Below are 21,922 nucleotides of genomic sequence, written 5' to 3' on the forward strand. Positions count from 1 at the left end.
ATACGTTTTTCAGGGCTTCCAGTTTATGAGAAAATCGCTAGCGTCAACATTATTGAAGACAGGGAAACCATTTTTATTTTGTTATGTATCCAAAGTGCTCATGAAAAAATTATATTTGAAATCCAAAATAGTAACTACAGAGATTTATTTAAGCATTAACTCATGGTAGGAGTATGCAAATCCTTTTCCATCAACCAGGTTACAGCTAGAGTATTTTCCAGGACAAAAAGATAAATCAAGCACAGGTATTGCTGCAATTAAATTCTGTCTGTTTCTGAAAGTACCATATTACTTTATTCATTATAACAGAGTCACATGACATAAAACTATGCACTAGAATTGTGGGTTTTCACTGCCATTAAGATTCATCCCGGTGCACAGAGCCAATACTAACTCTGTGGTAAATCTCTTGAGACATTGTCTGAAGGAGAATGTAAATTTGGCTTGAGTTTCCTTCTGGTTCCCTGTGCTGGTGGATTCTCATCCAGGTGAATCTTGATTTTTGGAAACTGATATTAAAAAAGAACAGGGTGAGAAACAAATTGTGCAACAGCAAGATTTTTTATGACTGCCTTTTTAAATGCATCCTTCATCATTTTTATTAACATTTTCAATTTGCAGTATACTACTGATTTCCTGGTGGGAAATGAAAAAGATCACATTTAGATTTCAGTATTGTCTGGATGAAAAAAAGGCTTGTTGCACCTGTTGGGTCTGCGTGTGAATAAACAGAAATTAAAATTCGTCCAACAGTGAGAAATCTTTTTTTTTTTTTTGTACATTGGTGGGCTAATGGGTAATCTGGGGGAGTCAATTGTGGCAGGTGCTCAACATAAAACAAGATCCAGTTACTCCTAAATACAGTCTAGTTCAAGGTGTCCCTGCTCATTACAGGAGAGGTTGGACTAGATGACCTTTTAAGGTCCTTTCCAACCCAAACTATTCTGATTCTGTGATTCTATGATTCATTATCATTCATAACTGATGGTTCACTTGAGTGCAAGCCTCACTGTACTGCAGGCTGGGGGAGATCCCACTCAGTCCTAAGAAAAAGCTGCATAGTCACTGGGCAGTCATAAATGACTCATTCCTCAGAACAGGCTTCATCAACAGAAGTTGCTTCAAAACAGTAGCCCTTTTTTCCCTAGACTTGGCTCTTCCTGTCATTCCTTTAGCTGAGCTTTTCTTCCCACGTGTGGTGACTCTTTAGATTTCCTTTCCTCATGACCTGTCAGTCCCAAACTCAAGAAGACTCTGCTGTAAGGTTGCAGTCCTTTGAGTTCTACCTGCCACAGATGTATCCACAGTGTTTAACTTGCAGTTCTGCACAGGTGCCACTCCACAAAGTGTCGCTCAGCCGTCCAAAACACACCTCCCCACCAAGGTAAAGACTGGGAGGAACTGTTCATGTTGTTCCCCTTCCTGTTCATATGTGAAGTTTGTTTGCTTGTTTAGGTGGCTATATAAGTTATAATTTTCAAAATATGAAGGAACAAATGGAAAGGTTTAAACCTTTCCCCACTAATCTGTAAGGAACATTTCCTTTGTTGCATGGTATTGCTGGGTTTGTATTTAAGTAGAGTAAATTGTCTGTGGTTAGCAATTTTGTTTATTTTCTTGTGAGGAGTTGGTTCTGCATCAGCTATGCCCAAGAAATGTCAGCATTTTAGAAGTTGCAGAGGCAGGCAGGCAGGAGGCACTTTCCTCCTTCCTTTGGAGGAAGTATGAAAATTGATATCCTCATTGAATATCAAGTTTATGAATTATTGGCAGTCTTAGGAGGGAGGGGGAGAAGATGTGAATCTTAAAGAACACAGGGAAAAGTGGTTGTGCAATATGCATGCATTTCCCCATTTCAGGGAAAGGAATAGGAGCAAGGTGTTAACCAAGAACTGGGTCTCAGCTGGGAGACCTATGTGTATGCTGGGGTAGCTTTTTAGCTGGATGAAACAGAGAAGAAACCTTGTAAAACTGAACCAAAGCACAGATAGGTGCAAGAGATCTTTCATTTTGTTTCTGTGCACCTTTTTCTAAAGCTAGTAAGTATTTTGTTAATCTTGCACTTTAATGAAACACATTAATTCTTCTCCTTAACCTTGTTATTTGTTTAGCATTAAGTGTCGCCGGGATGTTTAGCATTAAGTGTCGCCGGGACACCTGGCTGACCACAGACCTGCTTGCTCTCAAGCAGGTGTGGTCTGTAACTATGGGCCCTGCCTCCCACATGGAGTGTTTCAACCCTCTACAACATTCAAGGGAAGCCCAAGGTGGCAAGGTGCTCCTTTGTTAATTTGCCTGGTCTAACCTGAGATTGGGTTGCTGCTTGGGAGAGATGCTGAGGATTAGCCCAAGTATTTGTGGCAAAAGGTAGAGGAGGGAGAGCGCTTGAAGTCCAGAAGTCCGTGTCAGTTTGTATCAAGATGCTTATGATGTGGGACAGTACAGGGATCCTACAGCCTGGAACCTTCAAGTACAAACTGTCAGTAGACTGTGCTAGGTCTTTTGGCTCAGGGAGCTGAAATATAAATCAGTATCAATAGCAGTAGTGGAAATGCATGAACACACAGGTGATACTGAATTTGCTTTACTACTGCATGAAATTATGTGGGCGCAGAAACATTTCCTCAGTGCCACCCCAGACTCAAATAGTTGTCTTCTCTTTTGTGGTGCATGTCCTGGGATTCCTAGTCGTACCTGAGCATAGTTTTTCAGTTAAACAACTATTTATCAGATACTTATCAGTTGATATGTACTGTGCCATAGGACTGATATGCTACACTTAGTGTCTTGAACATCATTATGGGATAGCTGTTGTTACATTTGTTTTTAATGATGGTGAAAATTCAAGAAGCATACTTACCATGAGGATTGGTAGCATGGATAAGTGCACGTAACATCAAATCCCGCATAATGTAATACTCAAGCAGTAACTACAGGACGTTTCTTCAGCTTCTCTCTCTTCTTGTAATAACATTTTCAGTGTGTGTGGTAATAATAAACCTGCCAAGCTCCCTCTGCCTTGGGAAGTATAAAAAATGCAAATTATCTGTAAATACCAGCAGTAGCATTCAAAGAATAATACATCTTTCCTACCCTCAAAATACATACTGCCAGTAAAAGTGTGTCTGGTATATAAGTTCCTACAGCCCTGGCAAGGCACCAACATAGCATCTCTCTTCATAGAAGGGGAATGTGGCACAGAGCCTTGTGTTGTCTAATAATACAGTTGTCCTTCCTTCCACCTCTCTTTGGTTTCAGTTAACTTCAGTGGAAAGGGGCTTGCACTGGGCAGAATCAGACTGAGGGTCTGTAGGCCAGGTTCTCTTCTCATTTCAGGAAATTTTATGAGGGCTTCATTTGAATTACTAGCGTAAATGGGAGGGAGAACCAAAGATCTGAAAATCTTACAGCCCAAGTAATGCATTGGTTCTACCAAATTTTCCTACCAGTAGTCAGCACAGGACAGTGCTTGAATAAGTACCAGGCATACGTGTAAAACAATGTCTTCCAATTCCCATTTTTTTTTTCTGTTTAATGACAGGTTGAAGCTGTTTATTACTTTGCTGTGGGTGATGTTCCAGCGGACACAAAGCAGCTACTCCTTGAGAAGGTTTCTCATTGCACCTGTCCAGTCAACACAGTATCTTTCAATGCTAGGGAAGATGAAACTATTATTTTTCTGAAAGAGTTGAGCCGCTTGGCCTCTGGCAGGTATGATAAAGAAGAAGCACAGTAATGATTTGAGTACTTGTAAAGTTCTTTGCTGCTAGGAATGGTATCTGAAGATATCTGAATATAATCCCTATTTTACTCATGAGAAAAACGGGACAAAGCAGTTCAGTAAGTAAACTTCTTTACAGTTAGGGTGCCAGAGCACTGGCACAGGCTGCCCCGGGAGGTTGTGGAGTCTCCTTCTCTGGAGATCTTCAAAACCCGCCTGGATGCAGTCCTGAGTAATGTGCTCTAGGCAATCCTGCTTTAGCAGGGGAGTTGGACTAGATGATCTCTAGAGGTCCCTTCCAACTCTGAAAATTCTGTTAAAAAAAAAAAAAAAGTGATCTGGGGAAAATGGGGAAATGGTCTAAGAGATATGACTAAAATGCAAGACCTACTCAAAGAGACCAGCTTCTCTCCACATATGTGCTCACTGGCTTGCAGAAAGGCCATTCCTTTTTCACATCCTAAATCGTCTGTCATCTGCTCCTCTTTTGAAGTCTGAAAAATTGTTCAGGGCAAAGGGTCACAACATAAACTGAGCCAAGTTTTTATTGTATTGCTTTGTACTCTGGTAATATCCACAGGTACCAGCAAAGGATCTAGAGTTTTGTTGGATCAAGTGCCATACAGACATGTACTATAATGCCTGTCCTAAATGGGCAGTTCCTGGAACAACAGAAAATTGATGTGGTGTTACCCATCCAGCTTGGTTGTGTGGAAATTCAGTTCTATATCATGTTCTCTAGCATCTAGTTAGTATGGTTGGTGGAAACTGATATATTCCACATGGCTCGTTGGCTACTTTATCGTGGGAATCAGCCACGTCGTGAGAATCAGCTGTCAGTAGAAAGGGATAATAAAACTAATCTTGATTGTGATATCAAAATAAGGAAAACAAATGAACAAATGCAAAACCCCACAATGCCAAACTCATGCTGAGCATGGAGGGCAGTAGGAGTCAGTAGGTGTTTGCCTGCTTAACAGAAGTCACTGTACAGTTAGGAACTGTGAAATGGCTGCTAGCTCTTTCTGTTGCACTGTTGTTTGTACAAGAGTGGGAAGACCTCCAACAGCAGAAATCTCCAAATGACAGCAGAGCAATTGGTAAGATGGCAGCTGCTTAGCTCTTTCATAGCCATCTGTGTTTAGGAAGTAGCTTTTAAGAGATGGAGCATCTGCCAAAAAACAAGACTGTGGGAAAGTGTTATGCTTGCTCTGGGCTGATGTGTGTCTAAAATGATTGTGGTCATTTAGAACCATGGTACCTCCATGATAACAGGTACATTGCCAGTCACCATCCTTCATTTTCTTTTGGCAGTGTTTTTACCTCCTTTATATAAGCAAAGTGAATGCTTCTTGTATGGTAGAGAAAGAGGCAAGAAGGGTTGTGGCAGGGAGCTGAGACAAATTGCTTTATTTCATATGATCCCCACTATCTTCTTTTTGTATAAGTCTAGCTTTGGTGCAGAGACTTACTGGTCCAATTAATATCTTGCTGGTGGGTATTTGCCCAATAACTGTCTATAAGTTTAAATCAGCTTTCCCATAGGAAAGGCCAAGTTTATGGGCTTTTCATGGCTTGAGCCTGTTTCTAGTGTAGTTCTGGTTTAGAGATGCATTTTTTTCCTGCTCTAAGAGCTTTTCTGTTTTGACAATGAGGGTAAATCAAGTCTGCTTGACTTCCTGATTTGTACGTCAATAATGAAATAAATGTTTCTGTTGGGCTTTCAGCTGGGAGGATAATCTGATAAAAAGGTGTTAGTGTCATCTCAGACATCTCAAATGACATGCTTGCTCAGCATGTTAAAAGCATTAATTAAAAATAGATTTCCAGGAGAATGAAAAGGAAGGTGCCTAAGAGTAAATGATACCAAAATGAAAGGATGTTCTTCTTGAAAAGACTTCAGAAGGTACATAAATGTATATATGAGGTTTGATAACATTCACAGCGGTGTTGTAGTTGAAGGTTTTGATATATTGAATAGATAAGCAAATAATTCCGAAGTTGTACACCACTATGATCTTGTGTGTGTGACATACATCTTGTTAAAATTAGGAAAGTATTTATGTAGTTTACATACCGGTGAAAACTCATTTTGTATTACAGATTCCATGCTTTTGCTGGGAAGAATGACTATAGAGATGCTACTGGACCTGCACTAAAAAGTGAAGACGATGGAAAAGGTCTAATTGCCCTGAATTCCAGAAAAGTGAAAGGGCGAATGCCACTAGGTAGACAACATGAAAACCAAGATGATACTGATTTTCTCAGTGAGGTTTCAGAATGGAAATATAATATAGGAACTTGCTAAGTGGAAAGTCAAAAGAAGCCTTCTGTAGGCATGAGTGGGGTGAGAAAAGAACTGATCAAATGGAAATTCTGTGGGTGGGAAGGAGAGGGAAAGGAGAAGAGAGAAGTGAAGAGAGTAGAGGATGTGCATGTGAGAATGAAAGAGAAGTGAAAAAAGGGAGAAGAACATTTATTTAGGGAGATGAAGAATAGTACTGATGTGCTTATGCCTGTGTCCTTGTAGAAACGTATAGAGAAATGGCAGAAAGGAAGAGGAATAGTGTGGAAGACCGCCTGATACAACAACCACATCAATACAGGCTGAGTTCATACATAATATAAGGGAATCAAATCCACATGATGTTGACTTGCTTCTCTCAAGATCTGAATTTGTCATAAAGACAGGCAATGAGCACAGTAAAATAACCATAGAGAAGAAGGTGCAAAGAACGGGGGAAAAAATGATGAAGAAAACCTCAGGAGGAAACAAATAACAGATAGAAACAGTTTTACTGGGGGGTGGAGCTGGGCAGAATGCCCTCAGTGTGTTTCTTATTAGTCACAGTGCTACTTCCTCTGGGATGTCTGCCTTACTGTTCAGTGCGACTGGACTGGAGTTCCAGCCAGGTTGGGAGGAGACCGGCTTGTGGTGTGAAGTGAGGCTGTGTATATCAAGTCTGGTATCTTTATCAGCAAGACATTAAACTAAAAAATGATTTGTTTTAAATATCAGGAGGCATAAGACCTCTTTATTCTAATGGCTCACATCCTCATTATGCTGGGGGGCATTAGTGTTGCCCCAAAGGTAGAATGATGTATCCTCTTCTTACTGCTAGGGAATGTACGGCATAAGGTGGATTTAGTGACTCACTGAAGGTCGTTTGTCAGTCTTGGACTAACTGGCCCATATCTCCTGCGTTGTAGTCTAGTTCTTTGTGTACTAGCCTATCCTTCACTAGGACCGTGATTGTAACAGTATGAGAGAACCATAGTGGGGGGGCAGAATTAAGAGAGGGAGGTATTGATGTACTTGTATCACCTGCTTTTTTTTCGCTTCGTGAAGGGACACTCAAGCCTGACTCACACAGGATTTAGAGACCAACAGCAAAGAATGCTTCAAAACCCTGTCTCTCATTTCGTACTAATTCAGAACAGTATAATGGTCGCCTTCAGTCTGCTACGAGTGCTTCCTTGCTGGACCCCATTTGGAGGTGTTAGTGGGGGAAGCTGGCTTCCTCTTACCCCAGGCAGTCAGCCTGTGTCAATAGATGGGCCTAGAGCTCCTGTACGACTGAAATTACTTCCTCACCACTGTTTCTAAAGCTGAAAGCTGAATAGCTTTAATCGCTCAAAAGGGCAGTAATCTCCTTGAAGTGCATTTTCTGTTGTGCCTTATTGCTATTATGGAGTAGGATTTACACATTAAAAAGGAGCACAATTAGCTTTCTGCATTTACAGGGTATTATAAGCCCAGTCGTGACATCACTGGCAGCCAATCGGAGTGTTTCAGTCGTATGCAGAATCTAAAGTCCTTTCAGAAAACAAAACACATTGGAGACATTATTCTGGTCTGTGTCTGATGTCTCTTGTTTCAGAGACTCCTTCAAGGGTGTAGAAGGCAATAATAATAAAAGTGTCGATTACTCACTAATGGGCTCTGAAACTGCTTCTTGGATGTGTGGCATAAACTGTACAAGGAAACAAATAGAGAATGAACCAGAGAATCTTCCAAATGTGGTGTTTCTTGAAAATAAGGGGACGCACAGGAATATTTTGATTATGTTTCTTTTTGCACCACAAATGCAACAGCTGGAAACTGAAAATCATCATTATGCTTTATGGACTGGAAAGCCATTTTAAGGACATCTGACAGTCTTCTGGGTATCCACTGAATAACAGCATTTTGCAAATACAGATCATGTTCATGTTCACTCTTTTTCATCTGCTTAACCAAAACAAGTCGGAAGTGAACTATATAAAACCTTTGATAAGAGCTCCATTCTCCCCTGTTTTGCATCTTGAGCAGTCATTTAGAAAGCAAGCGTGAGAAACTGCCAAATTTGAATTTTTTTTACACTCATTTTGAATGGGTGCTTGAGATCAAAACAGGTGTAAGCCAGTAAAGAATTAAGGTCCTTATGTTGTCAGACTCAGATTTACTTAAGGCTTTTAGATAAAGCCTAATTTCACTAATGTGTTGATATCTCCTCATCCAACACCGATTTTCCTGTTATCATGTATGCCTATATTCTTTGTGTAGCTTCTTCATCTGCAAAAAGCTGCAGAATTAAGCAATCCTGTTTTATAGTTAAAATTATAAGTGGAAAGGAGGTGAAATTTAAGTTGGAACTTGAAGACATAGAGGGCAAGAGATAGTGGAAGCTGTGGAGAAGGTTCTTGCTCAAAAGGGGCACAGTTGTATCATCTGCTTGCAGTGACAGGGCAATAAGTACTAAACAGGGCTTGAAAAGCAATGGCGTTTTGAACCAGCTCCCGAAATGAATAGTGGGTCCTCGCTGGCTGAAATAGAAACAGTAAATCTCTGCACAGTGTTCTTTCTGTGTGGTGGAATAGATGAGCCGGTATGTGTAAAGAAAATGCAAATGGACTAAAATCAGGATTTGACTGATGTGACAAATCCATAGAGGGATGTGTCTGACCTCCTTGTGAACAGTGTAAGGCTGTATTCTTAGGTGTGCTTGATTTTCCACATTTACCTATGGTCACAGGGAAAATTTCAAGTTGCTGTGTGTAAAATGGGAAGCATAAAAGCACCAGCCTCCTCTATGACATTGAAGTCAATGAACTCTGCACTGTTTATGTACACAGACGTGGGAGAGACTGAACTCTCCCGTCGAAAAGCCAGGATAATTATTTAAGTTTAGCTACTTTGCCTACAAGCTGTAACAAAGATCATTGCCTCTACTTTTTCCTTGCATGTGCTTTGTCTAGTCTTAGCAGCCTAACCTTGGCCTGGCAAATCTCTTTGCTAATGTGTGGAGAGTGATGCAGATAGCTGCTCTGCAATACCACATGGGATACAAAGTTCATTTGCTTTGTCCATTTGCCCAGTGGGAAAGGGGCAGGATTGGGCTACAGTGAGTTTCAGTGCCACTTGACCTGGCAGGTAACGCAGGTAAAGCTACGTACTCCCCTCCTGTGCTCCTTTGTACCTCCATTCACCCCCCTCTGTATGGGGAATTTTAAAAGTCAACGCTTGAGGGAATATTGCTATGTTCTGCTGCCACGTAGAGGTTGAGGAAGGGACCAGCAGTGAAAAAATGAAATTGCCCATCTTGCCTTGCAGGCAAATGAAGTTTAAAATAGATCTTAATCCATTATATTTGGATTTGCTTGCTTCCACGGTCTAAGTCAGGTAATCAGAGAAGTAAGAAATGCTTCTGTGTTCCATGAGTTGCTTTTGCATTTTTATTTGCTTGATGTTTCAAAGATCTTGTAGATTTTGCAGGCTTTTTTTTTTTTTTTTTTTGGTATGGGCTTTTTTTTCTCAGCACGTTTTGTATCTTGAGTATGAAATCAAAGGGGTTACAGTGACTTGTCAAACTGGATGTGTTTGTTTGCTGGGAGCTAGGTATGGAAAAGCTGATTCTTTTAAGATTGCCTGACAGTGCTAAATAACTGGGAAATGGAAATAAGGGCGGTTATGAGTTTCCGTGTACGTGTGCAAGTGTGTTTGTGTTTTCGCTTAGACCTACCATCTTGCTTCTCAATTCGCCGGTGTCAGCAAAATGCTTCTGCCCTCCGCTGCAGGCTCTCCCCGCACCCTTCCCCATCCTCTTCCTCTTTCTCAGGGCCTGCCTCCTTCAGAGCAGAAACACCATTTCATCCAGGGCAGGGCACGTCTGAAACCAATCTTTACCCAGTGTGAGGTGCTCTGCTGGGTCGCCATGGCTGTAGCGACAGCCAAAAGCAACCGACTGCCCTCGGCACAAGGCGGCGGCAGGCAGCAAGGCGTTAAGGCCGGTTCCCTCATGCGTGTCTGGTGGCCGCCCTCTTGCCGTTGCTGTGTGGCAGTTTTTGAATCAGAACCAGGGGGTCCCCAGGGTTTCAGCCTGGACGGCCGTTAAACTGCCAGCCAGGGCAGCTGGGGGGAACACTTCATGGCTGGGGGTGGGGGTTGGAGAGGGCCCTTTGCCTCTGGGGACAAAGCGATTTTTTTTAAGACAAGGTCTTTCCTGGGAAATGGGTGGCTGAAGGTGTGAAAGAGCCAGTGGGCCTGGGGCAGTTGGGGGCTGCACCCCCCAGGGGGTGGTGGCTTTCAGCTGCTTCTCGGTTGGTGGCCCCCCAAAATGGCAGAGCTGAGGTGCGACAGCAGGGAATTTAAACCAAAGAAAGGTTTGTGCTTTCTTGGTCGTTTTTCACTGATGTGCTTTGAGGGACAGGCTGGAGGTAGGGAACCACACCTGAAAGATACTATACATTGTATGTGTATGTATATTTTGAGTTTGGCGCCTCAGTTTCAAAAGGCATAGCTTTGCCTTCCCCACTCCTCCTTAGCTGGAGAGGAAAAGAGGCCGAGGTGGAGCTGAGCCGCCAGTGTAGAGAAAGTTGCTTCAGTTGTCACTGCTTGCAACATGCTTTCCCAGTTGAATCCAGGAAAAACTGTTGTCAGATAAAAGGTTTTCTAAGCAACTTGACCATGCCAATCTGCAGTTATTGATGCTTGCATTTGTCCTGTATAGTAAGTGTCATCAAACATATTTGCTTTGAAAGTGCCTGCAGTTTTACCTTGCTGTGCTGCAGCATAAATGAGGGAAAAAACCCTTCTTGTGTAATGCCAATTCAATACATATATCTTACTGGGGACAGTAACAATAATCCTGTAAATCTGATGCATCCGTAGCATCAGTTTAAGGGGAAACAAAGCAACACAATGATATCATCAGTACTTTTTAAAGGTAGTTGAAATATGCATACTTCTTTCAATATTTTCAAACATAAGATTAAAAACTTTCATAAAATTAAATCTGGGTCCCAGTATTTGATAGCTTATGGAGGATATCCAGATTTAGTTGGAGACGGCTCCACTGGAATTGCATTCTCAACAGTCTTAAACTTAGAAATATGTGCATGTGTGGTGGAAATGAACATGTTTTGTGGTTTTAACTGTGACAACAGGTGTGTGTCTATATATTCAATGGCTGACTACTCATCAGAAAATCTCTAGCTCCCTACTTGCCAGAATTTTGCCAATGCTCAAATTTTGTATGTTTTACATTTCTGGGGAGGGATTGTTTATAAAACAAAAGTTCACTTATTTCTGAAGTATTTGAACAGAATACTTTTCTTAAACTTAAAAGGTAATGATAACAAACTGAGTTTTTTTTCTCCCTTTTGTGTTTTATGTTGGGGAATGATCTGCTTTACTAAAGCTTTTTGTGATTTATGAAATGTTGATCTTTGTCCTAATGGCTGAAACAGATGTTTTTGAAATGCAGGAAGGTCCCAGGAGATGGCAGTGTACAATAACACATTTCAAAATATTTCTTGGAAACTAAAGCATTTCACAATTAAAATTGAGTTGTTATTTTGTAAAATGTTCATATTATTATTTCAGGGAAGTTTATCAAAGAACAAAATGATCAGGTTTGTTTACTGATAGCCTACTTTAATAGACAAGTTTGCATGTCTTATCTTTTATACGGTGAGCCACCACTGTATATTAACTGAACTACTACATGATAAGATACAGTTTGCCTTGTTCAGCATCTTTATGTGCAGTTCAGTAATAGGTTGTAATCTGCATTTGTGATTAGGATAGCTCACAAATCAGTTTCTTTTATATTTTTGCTGTAATGTTACACACAGGTTTTCTGTATTGTCCTATATTGCAATTTAAACTCTGAGACGAACCTTATTTAACATATTTTTTAGTAATGTTCATACTGTTATGTATACATGGTGCCTCAATTTTAATAATTATACTTTACTAAACACATACATATTTTAATTTTTTTAATCAAGACAAATATATCTATTGAGATTAAGAAAACCTTGTATCAACTCCAGCTTTGAATTTTTCCATTTTTTTGAGAATATAGCGTGATAGTAAAACATTCTAATTTTTTTTAGCATTTATTTATGACTGTTGAGAATTCTTAGCATGAAAATGAACTTATCTTGGCAAAATTTAATCACATACTTTTCAGGAAAAGAAGGTTTAATTTTAAATAAAGGTATTTATGTACTTTAAGGGTATTGAAAGAGTTGGAAATACCTTCCCTTAGAAGTTTCAAAGTTGGGTCTAATATTTGGAGCCAGCTTTTGCAATGAAGTCCAGGGGACAACACGTGAATTTCTTTGTGGAGTTCCCTTATTATTATCTGAGAGTGTTAAAAAGGATTTGCTTCCACTGTGGGAACAATCTGTGGCCAACTCTGGAGGTTACTTCCACCAGGCTAAGCACCTCTCATATCCTTGTGCCAGCTTTGAGCCCTTGTCACTGTAATGGGACCTCAAGAAAATAAGGTTATATGGCAACATCTGGATGAACCCAATGACTTTGTGCTAATTGAGGAATTATAAAAAGCAGAAATTGCCTCAAAATGTCAAGTTCTTTTTATGACTTCTTTTGCAGTAGCTGGTGTCCGTGAGGATGTCTTTTTGATTTGGAAGGAGTTGGAGGAAGCCAGGAGTACAGTGAGACAAGTTCAGAAAATTTTATCAGAATCTGACCAGCCTGCTTCTCAAGATGGTATAATTTATGTTTCTTTCAAAAGAGTTACCATTATATTAATGTTCAATATTTCATTTGCGACATTTTTGATGACATGTCAATTTGGGGATGATTTTCTCAGAAATCTTTATATACAGGTAGGACCTATACTTGGCAGCTAAACTTAGGGTTGCTTAAAACTTTCCATTACAAATCTCTGTTTACTACTGAGATTTTCAGCTCAGGCTGAAACACACCATTTTTAGTTCACCAGCGACTAGGTTTAGAAATTGCCTAGATTTCAAGATATTGAAATTAACTTTTTGTGGTCACTTCCTCTCTGCCTGAGTCAGTAAATCTTTAACTTTATCCCACACAGTGCTGGGGAAATAGTACCTCTCCTATCATGGTCTTCTTGGGATAGCCTCCAGCCTGGTAACTAGTTCATTCCCCTAAAAGGGAAGTGTGGGTTTGAATTCTGTTAGTCAAAGGTAGAGGACTGAAACTGATTCTGGGTGAGTGCTCTGACAACTTTTATGTTAAGAAACATGGAGGAACACACACATTTGTTTGGCCTAGAACACGATCCCTTTGTTGTTCTGTGCATATTGATTGGATTGAACCCTATTGGAAACAGAAGCATAGCTGGTTTCTAAATCTTTGGAAGGCTTAAAGAGGGGACAGTGAGAAGCTACTCAGCCCTGCAAAGATGGAGGTGCTCTGGGCATGCTCTGGAGCAGAATGATCACACTGACAAAGCTTAAATACTGGAATCTGAAGAGTCTAGGCAGCTTCAGTGTTGGACTGCAACTTGAGGAGGTGGATTTGCAGGATCATAGCTGTGATTGTCAGTGCCTATATTCTGCAATAGTCCCTGGTTTTAAAATACTTACATGGTATCTGGTGGTATTTTTTGCATAAGCTGATACAAGAATCAGGTTGAATTAGCAGAAATCATCAGTGTTTTGGTGTAGCTCCAGTGTTGTTTATGCAGTGCAATTGTTTTCGCTTTGGTTAGATGGAGGCTGGGGCCAGATACCCTTTTTGGGATCATCTGCTGAGGAAGTGCTTTGTACAGTCAGTTGGGCAGTGACTTGAACTCTCAGCAGTGTGTTGAGATGTTGATTAGGGTGGTGATGGTGAAGACTTGAAGCTGGGAACTTTCTCTGCCTGCACTGTGTTTGCACATTTGTCAATAACTCTGCAGGACTTAGGCTTGAATTTTACTCTTCTGTGAAGGCATAGTACAGTTCTTTATACTGATAATAGCATCTTTTGAATTAACAGGACTTCCCATATGAAGTTAAACAAGCAGCTGTACCATAATGCATATGAGCAAAAAGACCACAGTAAAGCTGCAAGGGCAGCCCTAATTTCAGTGTTTGTTTACGTTCCTGACTATGCAGCTTTAATGCTCTTTTAGTGTTTGCCTTCATACGTAATCACTTCATAAATAGATTAAAAGAAATTAAGTTACATTGTGATTTATTTTGTCAGTTCTTCAGCATCATTTGACTGTTGCCCATTGATCCAAATAACTGCAGTCTTTCTGTTTGCCTGCATTTCTTCCTAGTTTTGCCTTCCGATCTGTTTAAAATGCTCTGCTGCAAAATATAGTTTCTTCTGAAGATTGCAATGTTCTGCAGGAGAAGAAACATAGAAAAAGAGACAATTTTTCTGCTGACTCTCCAGATAATGCACTAGTTACCTGAACTGAGACATGACTTTTTACATAAAGCACGTGGAAGAAAGAAAACGACAGTTTTCTTTTTAAAATTATGTGAGTGCATTTGTGACACTTCCCACACTGGCTGTTCTAAGGACAACAAGCAATCAGAAAGCAAATGTTTCCATGTGAATAGGCTCTGATCCTGCACAGGCCTTGATGCTGGCTGATCTCTGTGTATGTTAAGGCAGTAGATTTCTCCATAGGTTTGTTTACAGGCTCAGGATCTCAGTACTGTTGTTACTGTAGCTGCATCTAACCAGAGTAGATATTTATACCACCTAGGTTCACAAAAATTAAAGTGTGACAAAATTAAAGTGTGACACCCTGCTATGAGACCCAGTGCTGGGTCATTTGGTTTAGGCATGGTTTATTGAACTAGTGATGAGTGAGTGAAAAGCCCTGTATCCTATTACCAGTACCCAGAGATGTGCAGTGCCCAACCTTAAGATGGTCCTTAGAAAATTTCTAAGACAATATGACATCAAAGTGTAAACATGAGAACAGTCATACCAGATCAGACAAAAAAAAGTACTCCCCTGTTTCTTTCAGTAGCAATTAAAAATGCTAGAATGAGGGTGTAGAACTAGAGAAAATGTTAAGATGGTACACAAGTGATTTGTGGCTTGGGATACATGGTGCAATATTCAGCCTATAAAAAGGCAATAGTGCAGAGAAACACTGCAAAATCTCCTCCAAAGACATTGTAGTTTGCCTTTTACTTTAAATGGCCTTCTCTGAAAAAGGCCAACAGCAATGTTAACCACTGTTCTCAGCTGTATTTTCAATTATGTCTTCTGTTGTTCCATTTCCTCAAATGATTCTTCTTGAAGTTACACATCTTATACAGGAATCTTTTCTGGCATTTTGTGATTCAACCAGTATGAAGGTTAAGTTAACCTTCATACAACTAAGAATATTCCTTTTATATGTTGATCCTGTAGCTATTTGTCTTCTTTGCTCTCTGTCTTCTGATGGGTTTGTTCCAGTTAAAAAGAAAGCTGTTGCGAAGAATTGTCTGATAAGAAAAAAACACAAAGTAGAGAATATTAAAAATCCGTTAGAAATATCCACTCACTCCAATGCTGTCAGTGCAAGCAGAACAAGTTTGAAAATTTTAGCTCCAGTGTCATAGCCTGTTTTTGAAAATAGCTTATCCAAAATGAACCATCTTATACAGGAGGTTTTGTTTGTTTTATTTTCTTTATTAGCAACCAAAACTGATCATCCATTACAAAAGCATACATCTGACAAATATTTGAGTTCTGAGAAGTGGTTGCAGAAGTACGGCTTGAAAGCTCAGAAGCTCACACTGTACGATGCGCTTGCTGATTGTACTTTTCGCCATGCAGATGGGATTGTTGACATAAAAACTAAACCAGAAGATGAATCTTCACAAACTGATGCTGTGAGTATTGTTACTTTTCCCTCACATCCTGTAAGTTGTTTGTTTTTTCTTTTAAAGATTGAAAACTTGAGTTATAGATGAATTTATGATAAAGTGTACTGTCTGTTGTTTTGTGTTTTTTGTTAAAATCAGCCTACTAATGGAATGGGACAAAGATGGTCATAAATAAGATCATTTCAAAGGGCTATTTGAAAATTAGTTTCAAGGACTCCTTCCTGGTCCACATATAATCTGCAAGGAAGAGTCAGGACTGGCTTAAGCAATATCTTGGTTTTCTATGTAGTTGTGTGGGGTAGGGCAAAGATTGCTTGTCACCTTTATTTTTCCTTAGAAAAAGTGTTGGTCTCAGCTGCTCCAGTGTTTGCAGGTCTTTAAACAAATTTGGATTCATTTGTCTTCAATTTGTTTTTCACAAGCTCTACCACTACTCTGTTCGGTAAAAGCTTCTATTCTTGCTAGCTACAAGAGTAAAAATCGTTTCTATTGACTTCTGCTAGGAGCAAATTCTGTGACCACCCTATCCCGTGTCTATTTCTGCACCTGTTCATGTGCAACAAGCATGTACATTTGAAGTTTGTTGGCCAAATATTAAAGGTACTGCAAAATAATGTTTTGAACGTGAAACATGTTTTTCTTGGCTGTAGGAGACAAAGAGGAAGGTAATTAATGCAAAATACTGTGACAAATTTCTACATACCTTCTGGAAAGATGGTTCTGTAGTTCATGTGTATGTTAGTACAGAAAAGTATAAGCAGTATGAAGAGAAAATGAGGACAGCTCTCAGACAGGTGGAAAAAAGGTTAGTGTTCTGTCATGCAAAATCAGTTTGTATTATTTTACATTGGTGTTGAAATGTTTGACATTTACTGTCATAATAAGCTGAAGTGGTTGGTAAACGGCTAGTAGCAGTACTAAGCCAGAAGTCCATTTTAGATCAGAATCTTGTGTGTAGGATTTCTTAGTAGCCATGTAAGAAACCCCATTAAGAGTTTTGTCTTTTGTTCTCCTTCTGGAACACAAATGTGTACATCAGTCTGCACATTATTGACATATGGCTGAGAGTTCCAGAAGGCATCAGGAGTGCTGCATAAGGTAGCAGATAACTTCGAGAGTCATCAGTAAAACTTGGTAAATATTCGTCCTGTGTATCTAGGATCTCTTGTGATACCTCTGAAACCAAATAGCACAGCTTGGCTTGTGCCCGTGCTGATACTGGTTATCTGCCCTTTTTGCAATTTTATGTTGAAGACAAGTTTGAACAGTCTAGATCAGTGTCAGGGCATGAGCTATTAAGTAATACATATGATCAGAAGTTCACTGCTCTACCTAGCTCCATAGTTTACTTTTCTGCAGTTGTATAGATACACTCTTTGCTTTTATAGGGCATCTACAAAAAAATAGGCAATCTGAGGGTCTGATTCATCTGTCCTAAAGATGCCCTAAAGTAAATTGGCTTTCATATCTACATTAGGAGAAGGAAATGTTCAAAATAGATATTGTAGAACTGAGAGAAAGAATAAATGTTGCCCTCTGTTTTGTATATTAGGACAATGAGATGTCTCATTGAAAAAAGCAGGATGTGAACTTTCATTTTATTGCTGCTTCTCTACAAAAAGTATAACAGCCTGAATACATTTACAAGGTCAAATGGAATTTTGTTATTCCTTTTGGTTTATCTTCATCTTGCAGTATTTAGGATAACATTAACATACTGTGAAAGGAAAATTTGAGGTAAAGGGTTTTGTTGAGTTTATATTTTTGAAATCCAAGCCAAGATTATGGGTTTACTGTTTTGAATAGTTCATCTCATTGTTAAAAAGTCTTGGTAGACCTCATCAAATGCTTTGGGGGAAATAACCAACAGCAAAATAGCTATCAGTAGCAAATGTAATAGGATACTTTACATTTCCATTATATCATTTTTATAAACCTCTATAGAGATGAGTAATATTTTTCCCAGGGCCATTATATTCCGTCTGTTAAATGTCTCTGTTTCAGAGTAGACAAGTAGATTATGACTCTCAAGGGAAATCAGATTTGGACCTGCTGCAGCCATTACTGAGGAAATGTTCTTGTACACAGCAGTATGTATGCACGTATTTAACTGGCAGGCATGCTTAAATCCTATTTAAAATGTAAAACTAAGTCTGTATTTAAGGCTCAAGGTCAGCAAAGCAGTGAAGCATCTGTGTTCTATTAAGATTCTTCAAAGTCCTCAAGTTCCTTGCAGAATACGTTCTCAAGCAGCTCCCTTTTCAGGGAAGTGTATTAACATATGTTTAAATGATTTCATGAGTTCAGTTCATGGAGATCAGTTACAGGGGCAATAGTTATATTTACTTCCTCATGGGATTTCCCAGCTCAAGCTACCTAATAGTTGACTTTATAAAGGTACTGTATTGCTTTGTCTGTTTTGTCTGTCTCCAGATTCCTACTGAAATTAGAAAATAAAAATGTCTTGTGTTGTTATGTAGTGACAAAGGATCGGTTCATCAAGGCCAATATACCACTTTTGACAGTGAGTACTAACAGGTGCTTAGGGAAAAAGAATAAGAAGTACAGAAGTGATAAAAAGGTCCATCCTGTTAGATTCTGATATGAAAAGCTCCAAAGGTCTTACAGACCAGGTTTCGGTATTTTTTTTTCCCCTCCCCCAGGATCAAGTGGCTCCAACAAGGAAGCAGAGGGCTCTTTGGGAATGTGTTTGAAGATGATGTCTATATTCTTATTGATACATCTCAGTCTATGAAGGATAAGCTGCCACAGGTGAAGGAGAAAATATTTCAGCTCATACAGGTATGATAAAATGATGATTCTGATGACTGAGCTGCATTTTAGAGTAAGCTGATCTTTTCTGTATGGTTATTAATCTAGGTTTGTTTGTTGGTTGGGTTTTTTTTAATGATTTTTAAATATAACAGCTTTATAAGAATATTTTGATTTTTCTTGGTGTGCTAATTTGTCAGTTAAAAATGTATATTTTTTCCTCATTTCTACAAATATTTGAAAAAAAAATGGAGAAAATGTTAAAAATTAAAAAAACTGAAGTAGCTCTTCTTTCCCTCAGGCCACCTGCCTCGTAAAAAAAAAGAAAAGAAACTAAAGAAAAAAACCAAAAAAACCTGTGCAATGAAACACAGAAGTGGTGATGAAAGGAAGGCAAACCAAAAAAACCTATGCAATGAAACACTTTTTGGCATCTTCATTTTTATTTTTAAGCAGCGTCATCCGGTTCCACTGGCATGTTGGAATTTGTAATGTGTGTTCTAGATTCACTTTCATACTTTTACAATAGAGGGTGTAGAATGTTTTTGACTTGCGTGCATCTTACAGTAACTCAGAACTTTGCAAAGGACTTGCAAAGTGCAGAAGTACCTCAAAACCAGTGAGTACTGGGAGGCACACCTAAGATAGGATTTATCTCACCTAGTTTTAGAAATCCACCATGATGTCACCTAAGCTTACGTTAATATTGGAGAGAAACAGGCACTGTTAAAACATGATTAATTGTTATGTTTTTAGACCTGAGAGGAGTAACTGACAAAAATTCCACCAGTCTGGCATTGATAGCAATCATTATGAGGGCTAGAAAATGTAAAACTGTAACAGAGGTTTTTGAGCTAAGTGCAAAAGTGATAGGACGTAGTATGATGTGGTCCTCTAGGCAGATCAGCACTAGAAAATGAGTAGATACTGTGCCAGAAGGTTTCACAGGCAGCTGCACAGAAGTGGTGATGAAAGGAAGGCAAAGATTCCAGACTCTGAAACTTTGTACTAGCTTGCACAAATCTTTCCCTCCTTATAACTTCTGTCCAAAAGCAACTTCAGCAAATTCTTAACTTAATTCTCTCTTGCTGTCCTAGTTCCCCTTGCCAGTTCTCTAAATTTTATTCTCGTTCTCCTCCAAATGATGTCTTTCTTTGATTCTGATTTCAATTTCCTTTGGTCAGCAGTCTTAATCTCTTCCTCATACCACTGTTCATACCCAGTTTCATCTCTCTCTTTCTTGCCCTCCTAGACATTTGCTGTTAAGTAGTTTGAGAAATATGAGTAAATGGGGACTTACATGGGGAAGTTCAAGTAATCTTAATAATTGCAGGCAATAGTTGTCTCTGTGTATGTCTCTGTATACCATAACTGAATGTTATCATAATTTATTGGAACCATATGATCAACTATATATTAACTAAAACAACTCCTACTAGTCAGTAAGTATTCTTTCTTTTAACACTGAGTAAGATTCAGATGCTGTCTCTTGCAGGAACAATTGAGATGCAAGAAGAGATTTAACTTTGTGAAATTTAGTGCCCAGGCGGTGGCATGGCAAGAGAAACTTGCTGAAGTTAATGAGGAAAATTTGCAAGATGCTTGGCTTTGGATAAAAGGGCTTGAGGTAACATGGAAACTAATTATCACAAAGTGTGTTTGTACGAAGTTGTATTTGTGTCTTTCTGTATGGCTGGCTTATTTTTGGATTGACTAAGTATTTGACTGGAGTAAGCTGGAAATATAGATGATGTATAGACTTTAGTAGATCTATGTATAGACTTTAATAGATCTGATCAAAATGTATTATCTTTGTCAGCTATAGTAATCCCTTAACAGTGGACTTGTTTATAAGATCGTATTCATTCAACTTGCAGCCTGCTATGTTTAGTAGCCACAATGCAAACTTTGGCCAATTTGATTTCTGTAGGAACCATGATAGTGCTCAGACCCTGTGTCTAAATTTGTCACTCTTGCTGCAGGGATGCTGCATGGATGAGGGGTGTCACTGGCAGGCTTACAGCTCAGAGGTGATACAGGAAACCGGTGCCAGTGAGCTGGAGGAGCATTTCTAGTCCCTTTTGGTGCATAGATAGACAGCTGGCTTTAGCCTTCATAGGAACATGAGAGCAACCATACTCAGACCAAATGTCTGTCTATCTACCCAATATTCTTTCTCTGACAGTGGCCAAAATCTGTGGATTTTTCCCTGAAACAGAGTAGAAATGCTTGTAGTCAGCCATAGTCAGCCACCAGACTTCAACTGTCAGCAGCTTTAGGACCAGGTAATGTGTCAAATGTGGACAGCAATGTTATGAGCACAGGACTGAAAATCAGTCATACAACAGTACAGATCTATCCCATGTTATGTTTTCTAACACAAAAAACACGTTTATATAATAGAAGTCCTCAGCATTTTGACAGCTGTTCTTCAAGCATAATCATGAAATTCCTGGGGATGAGGGAATTGTGGAAGCTACATAATAGCTTTGAGTCTACAGATCAAGATGAATAATTTGGTATTCTCAGAAAGTACTAACAAACACATGGAGAAAAGGAAGTATTAGTGTAGCCTCACTGAGTAGTTGGTGAATACTTATAACTGAGGTCAATAAACTTCATTTTACTGCCTTTCTTGAGACTTGAAAAAATGGCTCTGTTTAAGCCATATACATGGTACAGCATCATGCATGTTCAATAATACTTTGAACTACTATACTTTGATGCCATCTTGTATATGCATTTGGGAGTGGCCTTTTTCATGATTATTCATGAAGTTGTGAATCGTTGATTATAAATTTCCCTCTAAGTTCAGATCTAGACATCTGAAATGGTACAGAGAATGGTATAAGAACAGCCTGCTTTCTTCAGGGGTGACATCTGCTGCTGACCTTTTAGTTTGTTTAAAGCAGTGCAGGCGTTAAGTCTGAGATCAGGAAGCTGGCTTTATAGTGAAGTTGAAATGAACAGAGGATTGCTCTGGAATATTAATCAGAGTAGGTCCTTTGATCTCATTTTATGCACTTTGGTCCCAGGATGTTGAATAAGGAGGCTGAGCTATAAACAGTAACTAACTGTTCCTTAAAAATCCTTTAGAGGTGATAACATTTAAAATTTTGGTGGTGATTATGCCACGTATTTGAAGCATGTCAACTTTGTTTAAACAGTGATAAAAACAGTGTCCATCTGAAATAGTAGCAACTGAGAAATCTAAAATTAACAGCTTTTATCATAAGGTATATAGCTATTTCCTTCACATCATCAACATCCACAGTATTTTGCCATGATATAGTGGAAGAAGTTGTTTTGTTTCAAATCAGATCAAAACCATGTACCATT

The 21,922-nt window shown here is 39.2% G+C and overlaps 1 protein-coding gene across 1 annotated transcript in view; it reads left to right on the top strand.

Moving 5' to 3' along the window:
* Positions 1 to 21,922, top strand: part of VWA3B (von Willebrand factor A domain containing 3B) — a 68,857-nt gene that overhangs the window by 8,928 nt on the left and 38,007 nt on the right. Inside the window, 7 exon segments of the mRNA XM_009883132.1 lie at positions 3,542 to 3,711; positions 5,825 to 5,949; positions 12,606 to 12,722; positions 15,621 to 15,817; positions 16,462 to 16,616; positions 18,475 to 18,613; positions 20,079 to 20,210. Coding sequence (XP_009881434.1) covers positions 3,542 to 3,711; positions 5,825 to 5,949; positions 12,606 to 12,722; positions 15,621 to 15,817; positions 16,462 to 16,616; positions 18,475 to 18,613; positions 20,079 to 20,210 — 1,035 coding nt within the window.

Source organism: Charadrius vociferus, unplaced genomic scaffold (assembly GCF_000708025.1).
Source record: "Charadrius vociferus isolate BGI_N301 unplaced genomic scaffold, ASM70802v2 scaffold92, whole genome shotgun sequence".
NCBI lineage: Eukaryota > Metazoa > Chordata > Aves > Charadriiformes > Charadriidae > Charadrius > Charadrius vociferus.